The 25559-nt window shown below is 34.3% G+C and overlaps 1 protein-coding gene across 2 annotated transcripts in view; it reads left to right on the top strand.

The window, feature by feature from the left end:
* LOC126819426 (E3 ubiquitin-protein ligase Rnf220) overlaps nt 1–23630 on the top strand; it is a 34451-nt gene extending 10821 nt beyond the window's left edge. For both annotated transcript variants that reach the window (XM_050547448.2, XM_050547446.2), the window contains 12 exons: nt 5520–5646; nt 9888–9930; nt 10353–10430; nt 11958–12000; nt 14868–15001; nt 15976–16096; nt 16609–16705; nt 17465–17551; nt 18894–18998; nt 19657–19753; nt 20878–20952; nt 21791–23630. In XM_050547448.2, the coding sequence (XP_050403405.1) occupies nt 5520–5646; nt 9888–9930; nt 10353–10430; nt 11958–12000; nt 14868–15001; nt 15976–16096; nt 16609–16705; nt 17465–17551; nt 18894–18998; nt 19657–19753; nt 20878–20952; nt 21791–21862 (1079 nt within the window). In that variant the 3' untranslated portion in view covers nt 21863–23630. The remainder of the gene's footprint in view (nt 1–5519; nt 5647–9887; nt 9931–10352; nt 10431–11957; nt 12001–14867; nt 15002–15975; nt 16097–16608; nt 16706–17464; nt 17552–18893; nt 18999–19656; nt 19754–20877; nt 20953–21790) is intronic.
* The last annotated feature ends 1929 nt before the right edge of the window (nt 23631–25559 follow it).

Here is a 25559-nt window from a genome sequence, read left to right as displayed (position 1 = left end):
TGAGGTCCCATGACATTTATTTGTCTGTCTCCGTATATTTTGGTATTTAATTTGCACTTTAAAAACACTTGTATCAACCCATTCTTATATGATCCGTATCAATATATTTTAACATCACTTGCATTAATTCATTTTAACATCACTTGTTATCAATTATTATCACTTGTATTAATTCATTTTAACATCACTTGTATTAATTCAGTTTAACATCACTAGTATCAATTCATTTTTACATCATTTGAACTTGTATTAATTCATTTTTACATCACTTGTATCAATTCATGTTAAAATTACTTGTATTAATTCATTTTAAAATTACTTGTATTAATTCATTTTAACATTACTTGTATTAATTCATTTTAACATCACTTGTATTAATTAATTTAACATCACTTGTAACAATACATGTTAACATTAATTGTATCAACACTTTACCATCACTTGTACCAACACTTTTACCATCACTTGTACCAGTTCAGTTTAACACCACTTGTATCAATTTATTTTAACTACATATCATATGCACTCTTGAAATACTGCCCCTTTAAATTTTATGTTGATGAGAATTATTGTCAGTTAAAATTTAGTAGATATATTTATGATGTGCTTGTTGAGTTTGAAATTCAGGAACTTGTCAGTTTATTGTTTTATTGCTTTAAAAAAAAATACAAGAGCTTATTTTTAAAAAATCTTATTTATGTTTTCAAGATTTGGTTTTGAAGTTTAGAACTAAAAAAATAAATTTAGACCCGACCATAATTTTACATGTACAGCGCTAAACTTGAATCAAATTTATATTTTCAAGATTTGATTTTGAGGTTTAAATCTAAAGTAATAAATTTAGACCCAACCATAATTTTACATGTACAGCGCTAAACTTGAATTTTTATTGTGTTGAATATTGATGTCCATAGGTTGTTAAAATCTTGGAGTTAAAAGACCAGAAGAAAGGAAAGTTAAATGTCATAAAAATATTTGGATTCCCCGAGTTGTACATGAAAAGGAGTAGGGTTGCCTGTCCAACCTTGTATCATAAGGTCTGTCATTGAGTCAACTGGCGTGGTTTCGATTCCCCGGTTGTACGTGACAAGGAGTAGGATCGCCTGTCCAACCTTGTGGGTTTTCTCCGGGTCCTCTGATTTTCTCCCACTGCTAAAGACCCCTAAGCGAAGCGAACTATTGAAATAAAATTGAGCCATATGTTAGTCCCGAAATGGCCTAGTTTGTGTCAAGTGGACGTTAAACCCTATTTCTCTCTCTCTTAACCTGATATTTTTGATATTTAATTCCTTTAGTTTTTATTTTGACCAAAACCATATTTTTACATACATCTAAACCTTATGTGTTACATGTACATACTCATTGCTGTGCATGGGGTTGTTGAAATTTTGGTAGAAAATTTTTCAATGGTGTATGACTACAGTATTTTAAGATATGGTGTTAGTCGGATATTTGAAATATTTAATCCCTTAGTAAGTCTTTATATTGCCATTAATCTTATTAGAAACCTAAATGTTACCTATATGAATCATAAAATGTTTTACATAAGGTTATTTACACTCATATGAAAAGTTGTTTTGTAAATTACGTGCTCACAAAACATAGTGAATGTCGAATTAAAAAGTCCTTATCCAGGCTTTAGTAAGGTAAATTAACCGTCATCTAGCCGTGTAAAGGGTAAATGGTTATTGATAATATGGTTTGCGGAGGACACTATCACGTCTGATATATACTGGGATATATATATATATATATACTATATTACATTAAGTTCAGTCAGGTAGAAAACTGCAGAGAAACGCGAGTTAATAAAGTGTTGTCTGTAAGGGGTCTCTAGTGATTTTATAATCTTATTTATATTTAATCCGTGTATATAAAAGTTAAGGGAGTAATTCTATACACGTTTGTCAAAGCCTGATCAAAATTAAGAACACATTGTTAGAACTCTTTTCAAAGACTCTATTTTCCTGTCGCATATAGAAGAAAACTTGAATATGAACAAATTGACAACCAAGTTGACAAATAATTGAGATTAATGATATACCCTGGGACTATGTTTGTGTGATCAGTGGTTAAAAAAGACTTCTCACTCGACTCTGAAAGTAAATCCACCAGTTTTTTGGCGAAAGGCCATTCAGGCAAACAATGGATCTTTAAATCCTACTAAAACTTAGCACAATACCATCGCGTGAAGGACAAATAAGATTTTCTTCAAGTAGTTTCCTAAACTGTCACTCTTTTGTTAACAGGAAAGCAATAAAGTTTAAAAGGAAACCCGCGGTAACAATGGGGGTGGGCTGTCATTTAATCTGGTTGCCAGGGAGGTGTAATATTTGTGCGGAGTATGACTCGATGAGTTGATTTTAATTACTGCGGGCTGGAATATTACCTTCAATTGAATACCATACATGGAAAGAAATACATCATAATAAAAAAAAATCTTATTTCAAAATGGTGTGGTGAAATTCAATAGAGCATTTGACGTTTGGGAGAGGAAAAAATTAATTGGCTGCAGACCTGTGGTCGTTAACATACCCGCAGAAATTTATGAGATTTATGAAAGTGTATGAATTCTGATTTTAAAAAATAAAGTATTGCCGAGTTGTAAAAAGAGAAATGCAATGTTTGAGATTTCGATTTAGCATGATAAAAGCCGACTGAATATTAGTCAGCTCTTGTGGATCGGAGTAGTACTGTGATTTTTATTCAGTGTGTTGCCCCCGAGTTCATGATGTTATGGCCGCTTGTCATTTTCCAACGCGTCTCATTTACAAGTTGATGTTGTTATATCAACCTGTTTGATTGATGTCAGCCAATGAGATTGCGGAGATTACGTTACTAATATCTTTACGACTAGCGCAGACAAGAAAGTCAAACGGCTAACAACAATTAGGGATTTCCGCGGGATGATTGTTTGGCAAAAATGACAGCATTTATGACTTTCCTTCGACAGTCATAACTCACCAGAGCCACACAATTTGGCGTAATCTTCCTATGAATAGCCACGATACCTGTTAAGCTCTTGAATCCCGTTCGTTCCCGCATCTGTCGTGAGAGTATTCTCCCTAATTTACTTGCTGTGATAAACGTGTATATAATGATCATATTTCTTAGCCTTTTCCATCTTAACTACCGATCTACCCCTCGTTTTATTTGGATGAGATAAGTTGTTTAAAGCCCATCTCATACATATATTACCTTAAAGCTCGTAGCTTTATCTTACGCTAATAAATAAACATATAAATACTACTTAGGGAAACCAATATTCATGGTGAGCTTTATGTTCCAACAATAAATATAACAGCAAGAGTAATTTGAACTAAACTTCTCTACATTTCTCGGGTTTTTCTCAAATTTTTAAAAATGTTTATTTTCCAACAATAATAATCACAGGCTTACAGCAAGAGTATTTCAAACTAAACTTTTCTCTACATTTCTCTGATTTTCTCAAACTTTTAAAAATGTTTCTTATGTGTTGTTTTTTTTAAACTGGAAATTTTTTAATGAGTGAACACCCTTGGTGAGCTTTATGATCAGACAATTAATAATTATAACAGCAAGAGTATTTCAAACTAATCTTTTCCCTACATTTCTCGGGTTTTCTCAAACTTTTAAAAATGTTTCTTCTGGTTTTTTTTTTAAAACGGACATTTATTTTATTATTATTGTTATTATTATTGTTCGATTTATATAGCGCTTCATTACACGTGAAGTGTTTCTAAGCGCATTTCACAAACATACTTCAAACACACAGAAACAATCAAAATCAGGAGAACATAATTAAACACAGTTGCCTGTTAGGCGCTATTATTCAAAGGTTTATATCCAACAAATCAACCGGCTAATCTCTATATTAACTCAGTCGAGGTATTACCTGATGAACACCTACACCAAGTAGAGTTCAAAAATAAAAAAAGAAGTTTAAAAGAATCAACTTCATTAACAAAAATTAAACAATCAAAAACTAAACAGATAAATCAAATTCAAACGAAACAAATAAAACAAAGAAAATAAAAAGAGCAGTTCATTACCATTCTACATTAACAAAATAAAGGAAAACAACTTGTGAAAATTTTTTCAAAAAATAAGAGCAAAGTAACACTAATGTAATATGTAATCAGATTGATTTAACATTTAATTAAGAAAACAAAATCAAAATACCAACACTAGATAATCTCATATGAGTGAACAACCAGGTTAAAATTGTCCGGAGTAGAACTTGTGGGGTTTTGAACGCCCACTTCCTAAATTACCAAATGTAGCACCTGCCACAGGGCATAAAAAAAAAAATGTTGTGCAAGTTATGTTTAATGGTTCAATTTCTATCAGTATTGACAAAGATATTAGACTGAAAATTTCAACAACAGTTTGTCATCCTCTGCAGATAATATGAAGAAGCCAGTGCCAACTATAACTGTAGTATGAAATCTTTTCAGGGCCGCCCTTTTAATCCAATTGAATCCCATCAATTTAAATGTTAAACAATCAATTTTAGAGTGGATTAAATTATTCAAATCATTAGATATTTTCTGATCAAGGACCTAATGCTGCAGCAGTCTTGTCATGTTAATAAATGTCTAATTAATAATTCATATTTAAGGCCTAAAGAAAGACCTGCATTAGGCAATTTAGCTATTAACTAATGTATCTTTAAGATATGTGATTTGATTGTTTTTTTAGAAAGGTACATGTAACATGTATGAATAATTAATAATTCTAAGAATGTATTATTTGATATTAGGAATGTATTATTTGATATTAGGAATGTATTATTTGATATCAAGAATGTGTGATTTAATATTAGGACTGTATGATATTAAGAATGTGTAATTCTAAGAATGTGTGATTTAATGTTAAGAATGTGTGATTTTAGGAATGTATGATTTAATATTAGGTATGTAAGATTTAATGTATGATTTAATATTAAGAACATATGATAGATTATTAAGAATATATGATTTATTAATATTAAGAATTTATGATTTATTAATATTAAGAATTTATGATTTTAAGAATGTATAAAATAATTTTACCATTTTTTTTTTTTATAAAAGTTTTAATATGATAAAAATTCATTATTTTCAAAAATTAATGTTATTATACCCTATATATTTTAAAACTTAAAGGGACAATAACACTCTTGCTGGCTTGACAGCTCCAGAAAATAAAAAATAGCCTTATTCTAAGTACTAGATGTGTTAGTGTCTTACCTGTTGTGTAAATTATCCATTAAATTCTAGTTTACTTGTCCAGAGGGTTCAAAAATATTTTTAAATCCAAGTCACATTTGAAAAACTTTACGTCAGGCTTTTCAAATCATTTAGTTGAATTTTTCCAATTTTTTAAATTAGGTGTGTTAAGATGAAATTTGTATCATCAATTAATTGGAATATTGTAAAATAGTACAATTTGTTGACCAGAATAAAGATTGGGACATATTATTCAGTTACAACAAGAGTGGTATTGAGCCTTTAACGGTAATTTATTAATAATTTTATAATTTAATTTGTGTATTTTAGAACAGAGAAAGAAAAGTGTACTGGATGGTCAGGCCCCATGCTGTCCAATCTGTGGTCTCACCTTACGACATTCGGATGTCGAGAGTCATTTTAACCTAGAGATTGAAAAACTAGAAAAACTCAGCAGGTAGGTTGATTAATGTAAATAAAATAGGTTACTTTAAATTCTATTCAGACCAGAGGAGTCAGACGTTAAACCCCCATTTTATGTTTTCAATCCTAAGGTCCTGTGACTTTGTGAGTTTTTCTCCGGGTCCTCCGGTTTCCTCCCACTGCTAAAGACCTCTATGCACAAGCGAATTATTGAAATAAAATTGAATGATATGTTAGTCCCGTCGAAGGTTGCACGCGGAGATTGGGCGCTTGATGTACATTGTGATAAACTGTATGAAGAATTAGACGTACAACACTTTCTGAGATAACAATCACGGAAAAGGACGCGGGCAGTGGATAATCCGAGAATTTAATTAGGCTTCGATATTTGTAATAAATAGTCAGCGATTAAAGACAACATCGTCTTGTGTATGCAATGAATTCTCCTCCGACTTCACTTGCGTTGCTAGGTACCGAGAGAGGTAAGTCACGTGACACAAACATGACCTCTTTTGATCGATTTTTTTATAGCCAGGGTATTCTCCGACAATTGCAATGTCTTGAGAAGGATTTGAAGCAAAATTATGGTAAATTAATTAGTTTGAATATGTTTTTAGTCCATATATACCATTAAATCACCCAGTTTGTACCCGGGAATGTATCTTTAATTATGTCTAAATAATAATAATGTATATAACACTTGAAGAAAGAAAACAGTATTACATATTGTAGATTAAGTTCTTACATATTTCACGTTTAAATTAGTTATTAAAATCAGTTGACAAAGAACTGCACGGTGTAGTGACAATCTTTCAGAGGTATTTAGTAACTGGATAGAGCAATAAACTATAACACATACTTATGGAATAACAATTAGTGATGATGTTCGATTTCACACAAAAACAAGTCATTTTGCTGACAAAAACAAGTGAGCGTCGCTACTGGAGAACTGTTTGCTTGTATTGTTGGCACTACAAAATCAGGGGCCTGTTTCACGAAATTTTGAGTAAAATAAAATCTAAATTTTAGTAATTTGATTGGTTAATATAAGATTGATTTTAGTGCTTAGCCAATCAAAATTGAAGTATCTACTAAAATTTGGACTTTATCTTTAGTTAAGATTTCGAGAAACAGGGCCCAGGGCCCTTATCAAAGGATTAATAAGGAATCATTGAGAATTCTTTCTCAGTTGTAATTGCGTTTAAAAAATATCCCATGGCAAAGCATGATTAACTTGCTACACTGGCGCCCTCCCTTAATTCACACCATACGATTTTCTCTCCAATGGCAACGGGTCTGCAGTAGTGGCATATTCAAATATCCTACATGTACAAAACATGTATTTGTTTGTTTTTTTTTTTTAAATTTGTTTTACTTATTTGTACTTTTTAAGGAAGTTTCTTATCTAATATAGACTTTATAATGAAATAGTAGAAGTGTACTTTACATCTAGTATAAGTGTTTATAGTGTGAATAACCCTTGAATATCATAAAACTTTCACCTACTTGATATAAATCTAACAATAAAAAATTATTCCACTCTCTTAACTTAATTTAGATTAAAAACCTTCTTTATGACCATTATCAATTTTTACTGACCGAATCACCAACTTTATAAATATACTTATAAAGATAAGGAATAATTTGATCCTAAATCGGTAAATAAAGGGGAATAATTTACGATTTACTCCGAGTGGGAGATGTTTGCTCGGCAATTGGGAATCACTGTGATGAGAGTGACAAGTGGGGGTAGAAACAGTGACTAATTGTGATTTAACTACTTGTCAAGCGCAGTTGATTACTCTCGGAAAACTTGATTGGTATTATGTTGTGAAGTTAGTGATAGTAAAATGAAGAGAAATTATGAAAAGACTGGTGTGTTATTAAATATAGAGGTGATGTTATCAGTTCGAACCATCTGTCAGACTAGAAGTTGTTGATAAAATCCAATCTTCAACAACTATCGACAATGTCAAGTGCCTTTTATTCATAGATTCTTAATCCTTTAATATCACTTGGTAGAAAGTTTGAGTTGTTATAGTGAGAGTAGATTATTATGGAAATAGCCAATAGTGGACATTAAGTTTTCATCCTTATTCCTAATACGAAAAAAAAAACCCACCAAACTTTTTTTTAGAGTAAAATTTTGTTTTTCCTCTTTTGATAATACAAATATTTTCATCATGTTAAGAAAAGAAAGGCAATAGTGGACATTTAGTTTTGATCCTTATTCCTTTACGAAAAAAAACCCACCCAACATTTTTTTTTTTTTTTTTTTTTATAGTAAAATTTTATTTTTCCTCTTTTGATAATACACAAATGTTTTCATCATGTTAAGAAAAGAAAAATTTAAATATATCTGTTGTAACAATATTATGGCCTTGATCAGTTATTAGTTCCAATCTCACAACAAAACAGTTCAAAAAACATTTTTGAAATAAATATGTTTTTAAGTTAGATTTAAAGCTATATAGTGAGTGGAGTGGACTGGACTGGACATTAAAACCCATCTCTCTCTCTCTCTCTCTCTTTCTCTCTCTCTCTCTCTCTCTCTCTCTCAACCCCTCAAATATGATGATCCTAGATTTTAGATCTGGAGGAATTAAAACATGGTTTTAACAGATCCTTTTTAAGTAATATTGAAGTCATCAATAACTGCATAGAGTTCGGTATAGATTTCCTCCTCATTGCCTTTGGTTGTAATTTTTATACAATTTCTTTTGTTCGGGTGATGAGAAAGAAAATTGATATTAAAGATACTAAATGCTCCCGGTGTTATTGTTCTTGGTGTACAATTGTTAATTTATATGATTAGAACCCTGTGAAAGATTTCATAAAACAAAATGAATTAAACTGGATGATAAATTAATTGATTAGATATTCGCTAGGCCATACTTTCTAGTTAACCTCATCACTCGCTCCCTTTTCGTGGCAAGTTCTTTAATAATATGAAATGTATTGGCAATAGAGGAGAATATGATATCTTTAACACCCAATCACTCCCTGATTTAATATTAATTCCTCACTTAATCATAATTACCGTCCAACTATGGCCCGCGATCTGTACTCATTGCGCTCGGCTTATTTGGGCAAGTGGTGTTAACTGAATTTAACGCAATGGCTGATAGCACTTGAGAGTGTTTATAAGAGCCAATTAGTCCGTATTACCGCCATTGTAGAAAGTTAATTGAATTACGTTTCACTACATTAGAACTAATAGAACGGTAAATTAAGATATAAGACATGAGACGCGCTCTATAAATCCAAATAAGCAGACTTATTAACTCGGATTAAATCCATTTACATCACCCTTGATGCACACAGTTCGAAAATTTTCAAAAGAATTTTCTTTCCAAATGGATAAACCGGAGTTTCTACTCGTCTTATTATTTTGTTATTTGTCTCGTTTTCGTGATGGCAAGAAAGGATAAAAAAAATGGCCTTTATGTTTGAAAATTGTGGCTGAAAAGACGTGAACAATTGAAATGTATTTCTAAATAGACAGATTGTTTTTATTATAGAGAAATCGAGTACAATGATAATATGAATTGTAAAGCTAGATTTTCAGAAATAAAGCTACATTTATTCTCTCAATTACAGAGACAAATAACTTAATAAATATTTGGTTTTCATGTAAAACTTGTTGTGGTTTTTTTTCAATAACCCACTTTCATCTTGTTGTTGTCCTGCATGGTTTCATGAATTGTTGTTATAGTTTTTTTAGTATATATTGATCTCATAATTCTTGTATTACTGTATTAGCTTGATAACGTTCCGAGAATACTCTTTGAAACGTCGCCCAAATAAATAAAGCTGTTTTTCCATAAGTATGTGTTTTTGTGTAAAGAGAGAGAGAGAGATAGAAAAGGGGTTTAACGTCCACTCCACTCGACACAAACTAGGTCATTTCGGGTTTAACATGGTTTAATTTTATTTCAATAATTCGCATGCGCGTAGAGGTCTTTAGCATTGGGAGGAAAGCGCAGGACCCAGAGAAAACCCACAAGATTGGACAGGCAACCCTACTCCTTGTCACGTACAACCAGGGAATCGAAACCATGCCAGTTGACTCAATGACAGGCCTTATGATACAGCCCGCACATGGTAACCATTCAGCCATCCAACCCCCTGTTTTTGTGTAATACATTTGTGGTATAAACACAGATACGGTAACCATGAATTAAGAATTTTTTTTATAAAAGTAAACATTTATCGTTTGAGTGTTTTGAAAATTTATATATGTATTATTACATTGTATAAAATGTTTTTTTTCAGGGGTGGAAGAAAATCACGAGATACGACCCCTCAAGGTCGAAAGGTGAGATTTCATTTATTATTTCTAACTACTTTTTTGGGGAATTAGACTTTCCACTCATGGTGTATATAACTATTTTCTCACTACGCTTTGAGCATGATTTCGGGTGGATTTAGCACCCTACAAATGTACATTATTGTTATTACATACAAATGAATTTTTGGGGGATCACGTGGCTAAGTGGGTAAGACGCTGGCTCGCTAGCCTGGAGGTCGGGTGTTCGATCCCTGCATTGACCGAGAAAGTTCATCCAGATGTTCCGGCATGTTTCTCCCTTGTCAGTGATGCAGGATGGAGGGCCTGACAAGGACAGCTGTCTAGTCCTTCTGATGAGTTGAAAAACTGCGGTCCTGTGTATACATTGGAATGCACGTAAAAGATCCCTTGTAGGTCTAGTAATCAAAGATTGAATATTTTGCTTTCAGTCGTTACCTTCACCTTCTGGTTGTCGTAAAGGTAAAGATTCCCCATCACCAGAAGTTATTTCACAAGCCAGGTTCGAGGTACGAACAATTTATTTCCATTTTATAATAAATTCACATTTTAACTCAAATTTGGTTAATTTCTAATTGGCTAAAATACCTATAAAAACATGGACTCAAATACCCTGCTCCATGCTGCTACCCATCGGCACTTACAGCTAAATTGAATGGTAGTTTTAATATGGACATATTTAAATAAAGTTTATCAGGATTTTACGGTGTGGTTTCCCTTGTTAGTGTTGCAGGACGGAGGGCCTGATAACAAGGACAGCTATCTAGTTATTCAGATGGGACGGAAAACCAAAACCCTGTGTACACGTTGACATGCACGTAAAAGATCCCTTGGTAGCTGGAATTCAATATAAGAGTCTTACGTGTAAAAATAAAGCTGTTGTCTGGAAAGAAGCAGTTTATAGAAGAATTTTATTTGTAAAAATAAAACCATCGTAAAAGATCCTTTGGCAGTTGGAATTCAATATAAGAGTCTTATGGGTAAAAATAAAGCTGTTTTCTGGAAAGGGGCAGTTTATAGACAAATTTTATTAGTAAAACTAAAACCATTGTCTAAATGGGCCACGTTTATATTTTGGGGGCAGTTTATAGAAGTATTAATAAAACTATTGTCTTAAAAAGGAATCATATATTTTTTGTTAGTTTAAACATGCATTATGCAAGAACTAAATCTGCCTATTGCAGGTCTTTCTTTAGGCCTGAAATTTTATCTAAATTATTAATTAGACATTAATTAACTTATCCCGGCCATAATCAACTCTCGATGCCATCGCTAGCCTGTGATATTTACTGGATTTGAATACATTTTTTGATAGATGATTTAACGTCAAAATGGATAATTGAGACTGTCGTACCGACTTTAGTAATGATGATCGAGGCTAATATCTTGGTTCACAGTGGAGCAATTTGACTGAAATTTTCAACATATTTTCTTTATGTTATCTATTTGTCAACTATTATAGCAAGAACTGTTAGCTCTTTATTTAATCTCCCATAATGTCTCTTTAAATAAGTGTTTGATTAGTAAAAATATAATTATTGTCTGGAAAATGAGAGGAATAGGGACCCATATATTTTTAACCTTTTTAACATTAATTTTTTGTTGACAATATCTGGCATTCTAAACAAGGGATTCTATGGTGTATCCATCTCTTAGGAACAGACAACGCTAATATGAAATATCAGACAGTATTCATATAAAAGGTCATTGCATAATCACGAAACATTTAAAATGTGACAATAACAAAATTATTGAAAGAGAAAAAGTTAATTGGAATTAATACAGCTATTTATAGATATTGCCGTTTTATCTTTTTTTTTCGCGGTAATTACCAGTAAAACTCTAGTTTTCTATCGGTAAACACAACTCATCGTTTATATTGGTTTATAATTACTGGTGCCATTTTAATGAACGTTCTTTTTATTGACCAGCGTGATAAGAGATGACAAAAACGGTTGTGGCAATTCTAATTGGTTGCCCGAATATTATTGTAACAGGCTTTAGGATTGATTAATTTGTTTTTTTTCCTTTTTCAGACGTATTTACGCATCCGGTGCAATCGTCAAGCTCGTTTAAGCTGTAAGTATATCCAGACTCAAACTTCTTCAACAATTAAAGGGGTGCTTTCACCTGTTTTGGTAAACACAAAACAGGTGGTAAGTTCATTAATGGTTTCCTTGTGAGGGGGTGAGGAGTGTGGTGTGGGGTGGGGGGTCAGGATGATGGTGCTGTAGATCATAAAGTTCGTCAGTGTTTGTTGTTCCAGTCCCAAGCTTGTACATGATGAGGAATATGGTCACTTGCCGGACCTCATGGGTTTTCTCAGTGTTTTTTTTCCAGCTCCTAAAGATCCCTGAGCGCAACTGCTCAAATTCGCTGATCCCTGTGCGCAACTGCTCAAGATCCCTGTGTGCAACTGAATTATTGAAATAAAGATATACTTGATGTTAGTCCCGAAAAAAACTAGTTTGTGTTGAGTGGACATTAAACCACATTAATCTCTATCCCTTACAGCTTTAGTTTCGAGCACACTAAGAAAAAAAATAAAACTTTTAAAATTAGCCACAAGTATTTTGTGTTAATTGGACACTAATCCAGTTTATTTTGCTTTGTCATTGATGTGTGGTTCTTTTTTTATTATTATTTAAATTCAAATTATGACACAGTAATTTCTATTTTTTATTATTTAAATTCAAATTAAGACAAAGTAATTTATATTTTTTATTAATTAAATTTACAGTAATTTTTATTTTTTATTAATTAAATTTACAATAATTTTTAGTTTTTATTATTTAAATTCACAGTAATTTATATTTTTTATTATTTAAATTCAAATTAGGACAGTAATTTCTATTTTGTTTATTATTTAAATACAAATTAGGACACAGTAATTTCTATTTTTTATTATTTAAATTCAAATTAGGACATTTTAATTTCTTTTATCACTACAAAAACTTATAGATATGAAATTTTCTTCCTGTTTCAACAAATTTATCATTTTAAATAAAATTTGATTAGCAACTATTCTGTACAATTTGAGACATCAAGCGACATTTGAAAGAATTATAAATTAATTGTGGTTGTCATGGCGAACAAAAGATGGACGCTTAAAAAGCATCTGTTGTAGATCTTGTTCATGTATACATTACAAACTAGTTGGACATGTGACAATAAGTAATTAATAACTCGAGACGAGCGAGTCCTATTTTTTAGAATTTGTAACGAGACACATGGTTGGATATATTTTTTAGAATCTGTTTGTAATAAGACACTTGGTTTGATATATTTTATCGTAATCCAGTTAATAATCGGAGCGTATTTGATAACTTGTTTTATTTTATGGTTTTCTGATATCCTAATTTACTCCAACAAAGATGTCATTTTGAATTTGTCATTTCTGTATGACAAGTGGATCATGTTTAGACAAGACAACAAAAAAAATGTGCGAAATGTTGAAAATTTTATAATTTTGTTTTTTGGTTAAAGTGACAATGGGTCTTTCTCAATCAGAAAAGTTAGTCGACTTTATCAATAAACTATAACACATACTTATGGAAGAACAATTACTGATTTATTGTTCTTCCATAAGTATGTGTTATAGTTTATTGCTCTATCCAATTACTAAATGCCTCTAAAAGATCATTATCAACTATTATCGACTTTTATCAGCCCTTAATTGTACTTATTCATGAATATGCATATTAATTTAGAGACAATCGGATTAAAACACAGATCCTATTTCTTTTCGTTTCTTTTATTGTTCAAAATTTCATTTTACTTGTCTTTACTACACTAGGATCTGGAAGAGTTGTTATATAACCCGCGTTCTGGATGATGTAGAACGCACTAAAAAGGCATAAACGACTGCTGTTCAACTTGAACTGTTCACGTATTTCACCAAACATAATTGATTAGAAAAATTACAATATTTTTTTGAAAAATTGAATATAAATCACTGTACATACTTTCATCTTACATGTTCTGTTACAACTATTTTTGTCTATTTCAAGGTGGGGGGTTGGATGGCTGAATGGTTAGCGTGCGCGCGCTGTATCATAAAGCCTGTCATTGAGTCGACTGGCGTGGTTTCGAATCCCCGGTTGTACGTGGCAAGGAGTAGGGTCGCTTGTCCAACCTCGTGGGTTTTCTCCGGGCCCTCCGGTTTCCTCCCACTGCTAAAGACCCCTACGTGCAAGCGAATTATTGAAATAAAATTAAACCATATGTTAGTCCCGAAATGACCTAGTTTGTGTCGAGTGGACGTTAAACCCCATTTCTCTCTCTCTCTCTATTTCAAGGTTCCAAAAAATAGAGCCATACACCCTTTAACTAAATGTAAAAACTGGTAGTGGTTGGGTTTCATAAATTAATAACAATATTGCCACTTCAATATTATGAAGCGTTTTAAATCTTTTTTTGCACATTTAGTCTCAACGATTTATCAATAGTAAACATATATTCTGCGAGAGCTAAATCTGCCTATCGCAGGTCTTTCTTTAGGCCTGAAATATTATCTAAATTATTAATTAGACATTTATTAACTTATCCAGGCCATAATCAACTCTCGATGGCATCGGATTTCTCCGATATTAAAAACAGTAGAACAGTTCAGCCATATTTTGATTTAAGCTAAAAATGGAGGAGTGAGACTTAGCTTCAAACAACCAGTACGGTGGTTGAAATTATTGCACACGTCTTGTCAAACCTTCAAAGGCAAATATCTTCGCTCACAATAGAGTAATTTGAATGAAATTTTCAAATTATTCATTTTACATTATCTATTTTCGAATTATTATAGCAAGAATGACTAGCTCTTTATCTAAATCTTGCATAATGTATGTTTATCTAAATCTTACATAATGTATGTTTATCTAAATCTTACACAATGTATCTTTTATTAAATCTTACATAATGTATGTTTCAAATTGTGTTTTGTTTTATTTCAGCTCGCTGTCGAAATCGTAAGAAGAAACCTGGTGAGGATGGTGTTGTCAAGGAATCATCATGTCCTATATGTAATGAGAAATTAACCGGTACATCAGATGAACTCAATTCACATGTTGAACTCTGTCTTAAACGTGTAAGTAGACAAACCTGTACTTGTTGTTAACTTCTAGGAAGGTTGGGTGGCCGAGTGGTATAACATGCGCTTTAAATCATAGGGTTTGTCATTGTGTCCAGGGGGGTTGGATGGCCGAATAGTTACTACGCGTGCGCTGTATCATACGGTCTGTCATTGAGTCAACTGGCAGGATTTCGATTCCCCGGTTGTACGTGACAAGGAGTTTGGTCGTCTATCCAACCTCGTGGGTTTTCTCCTGGTCCTCCGGTTGACCCCTACGCGCAAGCGAATTATTGAAATAAAATTGAACCATGTGTTAGTCCTGAAATGACCTAGTTTGTGTCGAGTGGAGGTTAAACTCTCTCTCTCTCTCTCTCTCTCTCTCTCTCTCTCTCTCTCTCTCTGTGTCCAATGGTGTAGTACTATTTGTTAACTTCAGGGAGGGTTGGGTGGCTGAGTGGTATAACATGCGCTTTAGATCATAGGGTTTGTCATTGTGTGGGGGGTTGAGTGGCCGAATGGTCAACGTGTTTGCGTTTGATCACAGATCTGTCATTGAGTCAAGTGGCATGGTTTCGATTCCCCGCTTGTACGTGACAAGGAGTAGGGTCGCCTGTCCAACCCCGTGGGTTTTCTCCAGGTCCTCTGGTTTCCTCCCACTGCTAAAGACCCCTGCGCACAAGGGAATTATTGAAATAAAATTGACCCACAAAGTCCCTTAATGACTTAGTTTGTGTCGAGTAGACGTTAAACCCCATTTCTCTCTCTCTGTCATTTTGTCCAATAGTGTGTTGTTTTGCATCCCTATGATGTACGTGACGACTCCCTCCGTCCTGCACCACTGACAAGGGGAAACCACGTTGGAAAATCCCTATGAACTTTCTTGGCCAATGCTGGGATCGAACATGCAGCCTCCAGGCTAGCGAGCCAGCGTCTTACCCACTTAGCCACCATGGCACCCCAGTGTAGTAATATATTGTGTTTTATTATAGAGAGGTGATTTAGAAGATGAACCTGTTGATGTAGAGGGTGATGGAGAACAGTATGAAGAATATACATGGGCAGGTCAAACACGAATACGAGCTACATCATTACTAGAAGGTGGCTTCGCTGGTATGTAGAATATTTTCTCTTACTTTTTATTATGGAAAATATAGATTCTTACAAATTAACTATTTCTTACAATTGACTATATATCAACAAGTTCATGATGCATTAATTGCAGGTTTTTGAGCTCATCTGTACCCAAAGTCCAATACATTTTCAGAGTTCATTTATATTGAAAGCTCAATAGTTTATAAATGTTTCTGAGTTCATTTATAATGAAAGTCCAAGACTTTATGGTTTTGAGTTCATTTATACTAAAGTTCGATATATTTTTCATGTTCTGAGTTCATTTATACCGAAAGTTCAATACTAATGGATGTTCTTAGTTCATTTGTTCTGAAAGCCCAATACTTTACGGCGTTTACACATGATTTTGAGTTCATTATACTGCAAGTTCAATACTGTATACATGTTTCTGAGGTTATTTATAATTAAAGTCTAATATTTCTACATGTTTAGGAGTTCATTTATATCAAAAGTCCAATACTTAATAGATGATATGTTAAATATTTTTTCAGGTTCAGGATTTTTAACGAGTAGTTGTCGTAAACTATCAGATGAAGATTGTGATTTAAATGTAGATGTTGATGATTCAGAACAATATGGAACTCCTCAGTATCCTTATAATTCATATCATTAAATACTCAACTGCTTGATCAATTTAAACTGATTAGGTTCTGTTTATTTGTCTGGCAACCTATCTTTCCCTTTGTAACACAATATAACCATAGCTTACAATCATAAATGATGTTCTAGGAATATTCCTCCTGTGTCATAACTCTTCTTGTTTTTTTGCCTGGCAAGCTATCATTCCCTTTGTAGTGCAATATAACAATAGCTTACAATTCTAAATGGTGCTCTAGGGTTCTAGGAATATTTCCTCTGTGTCACCACTCTTATTGGCCTGTAAGTGTATATTTGTTTCTTTGCCTTGCGAGGAGCCACGATGGCTAAGTGGGTAAGATGCTGGCTCGATCCCTGCATTGGTCGAGAAAGTTCATTCAGATCTTCCGACGTGGTTTTCCCTTGTCAGTTGTGCTGGACTAAGGGGCTGACAAAGACAGCTGTCAATCATTCGGATGGGAGGAAAAACTGAAGTTCCATAAACACATTGGCGTGCATGTAAAAGATCCCTTGGGATTCGATATAAGAGTAGACCATTGCAAAATTTCCCTCATAGCACATTTCATTTCTTTCCTTGGCAACTGTTCTTTCCCTTTATAATTGATTCTAAAAATTATGTTGTATTTGTTAGAGTATCTGGCACTGCTCTTGATGACCCTATATGGTGCTCTAGGGTACTAGAAATATTCCTCCAGTGTCACCACTCATCTTGGCCTGTTAATGTATATTTGTTTCCTTAACGAAATGAAGATACTCTGAAGTTGATATAGTACCATTACGAGCTGATGAACCGAGTGAGAATCAAGAGAGATTAGCTTTAAGAGGGGCGTTATTAGGGTAAGTTGGCATTTTCACAGATTAACCCGTTAACTGTGTAGTTTTTAAAACGTTAACTACCACCTATTGTGTAATTAATTTGATGAAAGACGTCATTTTTGGACCTTTTTATTCCTGAATACAAATGATAGTAGTCTGAAACCATATTAAAACTAACGGTAAATAGAGTTGTCTCCCTTCAATTAGATTTCCTCGACCAGGCGTAATATAACGTCCTACACATGCTGCGATCGTATGTTCGAAGAATAGGTTGGGGAAAATACCTCCAAGGCGTTATATTACGCCCTACACACGGTGAGTGGCAGTTGTCCAGGATGTTATATAACGCACTACGCATTTAACGGGTTAATACTCCGGCTTCTCAAAGTGAAAGAAACTCTAAGAATTGTAATGGAATCTATTTTTTAATGGGGGGTTGTTTGGACGAATGGTTAGCATGTATGCGTTTTATCATAACGTCTGTCATTCATTCAACTGGCGTGATTTCGATTCCCCAGCTGTACTTGAAGAGGAGTAGAGTCGCCTGTCCAACCCCATGGGTTTTCTCTGGGTCCTCCAGTTTCCTTCCACTGCTAAAGACAGCTACGCACAAGCGAATTATTGAAATAAATTGAATGAATCTGATTTGTGTCGATTAGAGGTTGGACCCCAATTCTCTCTCTCTCTCTCTCTCTCTCTCTCTCTCTCTGTGTTTTTTAAGGAAATCTAAGAAATGAAATGAAATGGTTTCTAACGTCCTACTTTTATGTACCAACTGGGACAAATGAATTTTATATGTTCGATCGAAGAGCTGAAGATAAACCCATAGAATAGAAAGTTTCAAAACAACCAAAGTATTGTTTTGATCAAACATTAAGCCTATTCCATTCCTATTTAAAGACATGTCCTGCTTTGGCATTATCACTTTATTGCCTAATTGCTTTGCTTTTATATGAATGGGTTTGAACAATGCTCCAAGTTCTCCAAAATTTTGGTTTCGATTCCCTGGTTGCACGGAACAAGGAGTAGGGTCACCTGTTCAACCTCGTGGTTTTTCTCTGGGTCCTCCAGTTTCCTCCCACTGCCAAAGACCCCTACGCACAAGTGAATAATTGAAATAAAATTGAACCATATGTTAGTCCCGAAATGACCTAGTTTGTGTTGAGTGGATGTTAAACCTTATTTCTCTCTTTCGCTTTGCCTTTATATGAATGGGTTTGGACAATGCTCCAAGTTCTCCAAAATTTATTTTCTGGGAAACCTTTGAATGGTACTAAGGAAACTAAATATGTTTCAAATTGATATCTCCCTGTTAATCGATTTCCTATACCATTACCAAACTATGTACTGATATTTCTTCTAGGAATTGTTCTAAAGACATGGATCAAACACCTGTTTATAATAGTACAGCTGTATGTAAATCAAATCACCAGATATCAACATCTAATCATAATAATGATATTGATAGGTAAACAATCTTTTTATCAACTTTTCTATTTGTAGGAGTGGGTGACCGAATGGTTAGCGCATGCACGTTGTATCATTAAGTCAGCTGGCATGGTTTCGATTCCCCGGTTGTACGTGAAAAGACCCCAATGCGCAAGCAAATTATTAAAATAAAATTGAACCATATGCTATTTCCGAAATGATCTAGTTTGTGTCAAGTGGACGTTAAACCCCATTTATCTTGCCATTAAATGTGAAAAAATATAAATGTGTTTAGGAAAATATGAAATTGTGTTGCTGTTATTGGACATTATTTTGTTCTCATTGGACATTACATTGCTCATTGGACATTACGTTGCTGTCATTGGACATTACGTTGCTGTCATTGGACATTATGTTGCTGTCATTGGACATTACGTTGCTGTCATTGGGCATTACATTGCTAATTGGACCTTACGTTGTTGCTAATTGGACATTGCATATTTGACATTATATTGCTCATTGGACATAAGTTAATGTTGCTTGTTTTGCATAATGTTGCTGATTGGACATAATGCTGCAGCTTAGCAACTTTCATGCAGAATAAGACAAAGGTCAATAATTGTTAACAAAGATAAAATAGTATGTTCCATGTACATGTTTATCTAGCATTCAAATTAATTCTTGTTTTTTATTTTCAGTAATTTTAGCTCATCACATGAACTGATTGAAGCTTTAAAAGCAAAACTTAAAGATAAAGAAGAGCAAAAAAATAAACAAAAATGTCTAATTTGTATGGTAAGTAAAATTGTTTTTTTGGGATGTAATTAGCAAGATGATCCCAACAACACAACTTTTACAAATAAAAAGCATAAAGTCTTAATCTTGATGAAATAGGATTGAAATTTATTTGATACATGCGTGTGTGAAATAGCTTTATTTAACTTGATATTGCAGATAATATTTTATACATAATTAAAATAAGCAGATTGTTTTCCCTTTAGTAGATTGGGTGGAACTTAACCGTGCAATAACTAGACATGTTCAATGTTATTGCACTCTTTTGCTGGTTTACACTAGTTTTAGTAGAAATCATATAGAGAAGTGGGGTGGGTTTTCTGTGCAATAACAATAAGCATGTTGAGCAGTTGTCAGTGTTGCAAGTCATTTATAGCATGCTTCATTCGTTAACAGGTTTAACCCCTTTGCCTTCGGCCTCTTGTTAAACCTGTTAACTCATGAAAGCCGTGCTATAAATATAACTTAATTTATACTATGTAACTTTTATGTTCTTCATAATTAAGAAGATTGTATCAAATATTGAGCTCTCTAGCTTGGAGGTCGCGTGTTCGATCCCTGCATTGGCCGAGAATGTTCGTCAAGATTTTCCAACGTGTTTTCCACTTGTCAGTGGACAGGATGGAGGACCTGACAAGGACAGCTGTCTAGTTGTTCGGATGTGACAAAAACCGAGGGCCTGTGTATACATTGGCGTGCATGTAAAAGATCCCTTAGCAATTGGAATTTGATATAAGAGTAGGCCATAGTTCCGCTTGCCAGGAAAAATTTCCCGCATAGCATAGCAGACTGTATGGCATATGCCCGTCTTCATTAACCCAGTATAGGAGCAGAACAGAAGGACGTTAAACCCCATTTCATTTCATCAACCGGTTGTACGTGACAAGGTGTAGGGTCACCTGTCCACCCTGATGGGTTTTCTCTGGGTCCTCCGGTTTCCTCCCACTGCTAAAGAACCTTACGCGCATGTGAATTATTGAAATAAAATTGAACCATATGTTAGTCCCGAAATGACCTAGTTTGTGGTTAAACCCCATCTCTCTCTCTCTCTCTCTCTCTCTCTCTCTCTCTCATTTCATGAAATATTGAAACAATAAAAGTATGTTGTGAATGTTTTTTTACAGGATGCCTATAAAGAACCATTAGCCTCTATACAATGTTGGCATGTACACTGTGAATCTTGTTGGCTTCAAACTCTAGTAAGTATAAAACCTTTCCACTTTCACTACTGACTGAGGGGTTGGGATGGCCTATTGGTCTAGAGTGTTGTGCTTCGACCTCTAGCTGGCCGGTCACTTCTGGCTTGCGGTTGTGGTTTCGATCTCTGGTGTGAGCGTATGTGGCTTGGAGATAGGGGCTTCTTTACTCCGGGTACTCTGGTTTCCTCCCACAGGAAAGACCCCTGCGAGTGCGCTAAGCATAATGAAATAAGACAACTTGTCTATATCACCATTGATAGAGAGAGGGAGAGAAATGGGGTTTAACTTCCACTCGACACAAACTAGGGAATTTCGGGACTGCTAAAAAACCCTACGCGCAAGCGAATTATTGAGATAAAATTAAACCATGTTAGTCCCGAAATGACCTACTTTGTGTCAAGTGGACCTTAAACCCCATTTCTCTCTCTCTCTTTCAGTGAATAAGGCACTGCGTTATAGTCACTGAGCCAATGTGCCTTCTATATATTATAAAAACAATGATGATATTTTTTTATCACCCAATAACACATTCTACTGTAGATATCGCTTGGGTGATAACTGTCATATTCTACTGAGCGATATCTACATTGGAGATATCGCTTTACATGAATTTGATTGGTCAATTAAAAAGGATGGAAAGGGTTGGGTGATAAATAAAATATTTTACTCATCCTTTTTGATATTGAAAAATATCAACACTCGTGGTTAAAGTAAAGAAAAAAGCTTCATTCTTTTTACATTATCAACTTGTCTTGATAATTTTGATATAAAAAAAGACAAGTAGGAGATTCTCTATTTAGCGGTGTTATAAAACTCGATTTAATTTGATTTTTTTCAGGGAGCCAAGAAATTATGTCCACAATGCAACACCATAACCTCATCATCGGATCTAAGAAGAATCTTTTTATAGTATATGATGTCATCGGTACATCGTTATAGAATAGAACTTTCAAGACCAAAGATTATCATTTTATTTATTAAAAAAAATGCAAAAAACAGTGGAGATATTATTTTTGTATAAAGTGTTTTAAATTGATATCTGTATGGGTAACAAAGTACTAAAAATAAATATGGAAGCCTGGCAATGGGTGCAAAAAAGAATATGGTAGAATTCTTCAGTTTCTGTGTAGTAAGTTAGGTGACTACAACAAAACACATGATATAAAAATATAGAAAATTTGCGGAAAAGATCATCTTCAAACCCTTCGCGTAATACCCTGCATATTTTGGCACTAAGAGTCTTATCAAATTCCTCGATCATCGTGAATACCAATCTTGCGCTTTCTAGCTAAAAGTTCATAGTTCGTTCAATGTCAAGGTTTCCGTGGAGGACGCCATGTTTGATTTGAGTGTGTTTGTGTCAAGCTCAATATTTAACATTTATTCTGGGTATATTCAGAGTTAGATTTAAAACAAGCTGTACTTGATATAATTTACCCAAAAATTAAAAGTGACCATGAACCTTCCAAATTATGCCAAACTTATTCTGTGAAGTTGGCGTACCATAATTTCTAACAATAGTTATCTGCCCATTGTACATTATTTATTCTAGATGATATATTGGACTCGTGCGATTATTTCATTGACATGGAGATACGGACAGTGTATCTGTATTTTAAATTATTTAATGGTCTTGAGCAATACATTACTTAAAGATACATTATGGGAGATTAGATAAAGAGCTGGCAGTTCGCACTATATAATAGTTAAAAACTAGATAATGTAAAGGGAATTTGCTGAAAATTTCAGTCAAATTGATCCACTCTGAATTGAGATTTTAGCAATTGAATTTACCACCCAGCCTCGGTCATCATTACTAAAGTCATTACTACTAAAGTCGGTAAGATAAAAAACATAGTCTCGATTATCCATTTCATGATTAAATTTATGAATGGAAGTCGAACAGTAAATCGGAACCTAATCCAATAAACATCGCAGGCTAGCGATGCCATCAAGAGTTGATTGTGGTATGGATAAGTTAATTAATGTCTAATTAATAATTTAGATAACATTTCAGACCCATAGAAAGACCAGCAATAGGGAGATTTAGCTCTTGCATAATGTATGTTTAATAGATCAGTATCCACATATTACGCAATGTCTCACTGTCGACCGTTTTACCACACATGTAAGTTAATTTCATGTAGGATATGATATAAAATCAATTTGATTAAAATACAGACCTATATTTCGTTTCGTTTTTTTATACTTTCGATGGCCTACACTATATGAAGATCTGACCAGTTGTAGTAAAAGGTTGAGTCAGGTTGTACGAACGTCAGACATTGATTAAGCAATCCGCGTTGACGTTTCTAGTAGGTTACCCACAGTTCCATGCAACGCACACCAAGAACTCGCCGTAACAGACCATTTCATTGGCTAGTCCCTCACATCAATCATAACGCAGGTTATATAACAACTCTTCCAGATCCTAGTGTAGTAAAGACAAGTAAAACAAAATTTTAAACTATGAAAAACGAAACAAAATAGGATCCATGTTTTAATCCGATTGATATGATATAAAAATATTTGTAGATATATATGTAGATAGATATATAGTGTATATGACCTATATAATCAGGTGTGTTTAAAGTCAGTCAACTTGTATTATGATGATCAGTGTTTTGTTCTGTTATAATTTTTGTTCATAGAAAATAAACAAACGGCTTTGATTTAAATCATTTGTTATCTGTATATTTAAAGTACCGATAAGCAACCCAACGTATAGTGAGGTTGATATCCCCCACACTAATCCCTTAATAAATAGATGGTGATTATTAGTTATTATTTTATAAAACATCCAACGATCAAATTGCTTATCACTCCGCTTAAAGGGGAATTATGGAAGATTAGAGAAAGAGCTAACAATTAATAACAGTACATGTATCTATTTATTGATTGGTCAATTTCAGAAACACACTAATTTGAGAAGCAAATGGGGTGTTACCAAGTGATAATAAATCACAATGAAGAAAGGTTTATCCGAGAACGTGGGGGTTTGATGGCCGAATGGTCATCACATGCGCGCTGTATCATAAATACTGTTATTGAGTCGACAAGGAGTAGGGTCGCCTGTCCAACCTCGCGAGTTTTCTCTGGGTCCTAAAAACTCTGGGTCCTCCGGTTTCCTAGCACTGCTACAGATCCCTACGTGCAATCAAATTATTGGAATAAAATTGAACCATATTTTAGTCCCGAAATGACCTAGTTTGGGGGCTCGCTAGCCTGTAGGTCGGGTGTTCGATCCCTGCATTGGCCGAGAAAGTTCATCCAGATTTTCCAGCGTGGTTTCCCCCTTGTCAGTGATGCAGGACGGAGGGCCTGACAAGGACAGCTGTCTAGTGGTTCGGATGGGACGAAAAACCGAGGTCCCAAGTACACATTGGCGTGCACGTAAAAGATCCCTTGGCAGTTGGAATTCGATATAAGAGTAGGCCATAGTGCCGCTGCCCGGGCAAAATTTCCCTCATAACACACTGTGTGGCGTATGCCTGTCTTCATTAGCCCAGTTTGGGAGCAAAACAGTAGGACGTTAAACCCCATTTCATTTCATTTTATTTCGAGTGGACGTTAAAAACTATTTCTATCTCTCTTATCTGAGAACGTTCTTTATCAAAGAACAGTTAACAATGGGCTGGTGGAAATCGGTTCGGATTAATTGTAAATGAAATGGGCTTTTAACGTATTTTATCACCCAATAATACATTCTACAGTAGATATAAAGGACTTTGCAATGGTTGAATTGCTGTCAGAAAATAATGTATCACTAGCCGTAATGTTCAGTAAAAGTGAAATCTACAGCAAAGAATTATATTTATCTATTTGTGCATGTAAGAAGGGATTGGGTGATAAATAAAATCTCCTACTCGTCTTTTTTGATATCCAAAAATATCAACACTCGTTGATAAAGTAAAAAAAACCTCGGCAGAGCCTCGTTTTTGGTTACTTTATCAACTTGTGTTGATATTTTTTGATATCAAAAAAGACTGGTAGGAGATTCTCTATATATTTAAGGGGAGAGAACCACTGTTTATCAAGGAGCTGCCAATCTGGAGATTTCTACCAACCTGTAACTTGAGCAGCACTGTTCACCTATATTCGACATTATCATTTAATCTTGTGTACCTAGCACCAGGCCCGTAGCCAGCGGGGGGCAATGCCCCCCCGAAAAATGTTTTGCCCCCCCCCCCCGAAACAAATTTTGCCGACCATAGCTCTAAAATACCTACTGTGCCCCCCTCTCCCCCAAAAATACTTCCCTGCCCCTCTGCAGCCAGCAAACTGGCTATGGGCCTGCCTAGCACTAATTTCTTTCACATTCGTTTAATATCAAATCTTTGTTTAAAAATTTAAAAAAATCATTGAAAATCACCAAAATCATCTAATTCGTACTTGTGTCCAGTTTAAAGCTGACCATTCAAATTTGATAATGAGTGTAATTTCGAAATCAAACTGTCAAGGGTTATTTAACGTGCACATGGGACCTTGGTTTTTCCGTCCCATCCGAAAGACTCTACATTGTCCCTTGTCATACCCTCCATCCGACACCACTGACAAGGGGTAACCACTCCGGAAAATCCTGATGAACTTTCTTGGCTCACACTGGG

This window comes from Patella vulgata, chromosome 4 (assembly GCF_932274485.2).
Source record: "Patella vulgata chromosome 4, xgPatVulg1.2, whole genome shotgun sequence".
NCBI classification, from domain to species: domain Eukaryota; kingdom Metazoa; phylum Mollusca; class Gastropoda; family Patellidae; genus Patella; species Patella vulgata.
The sequence above is the reverse complement of the archived record's forward strand: the minus strand, read 5'-3'. Positions and strand labels throughout refer to the sequence as shown.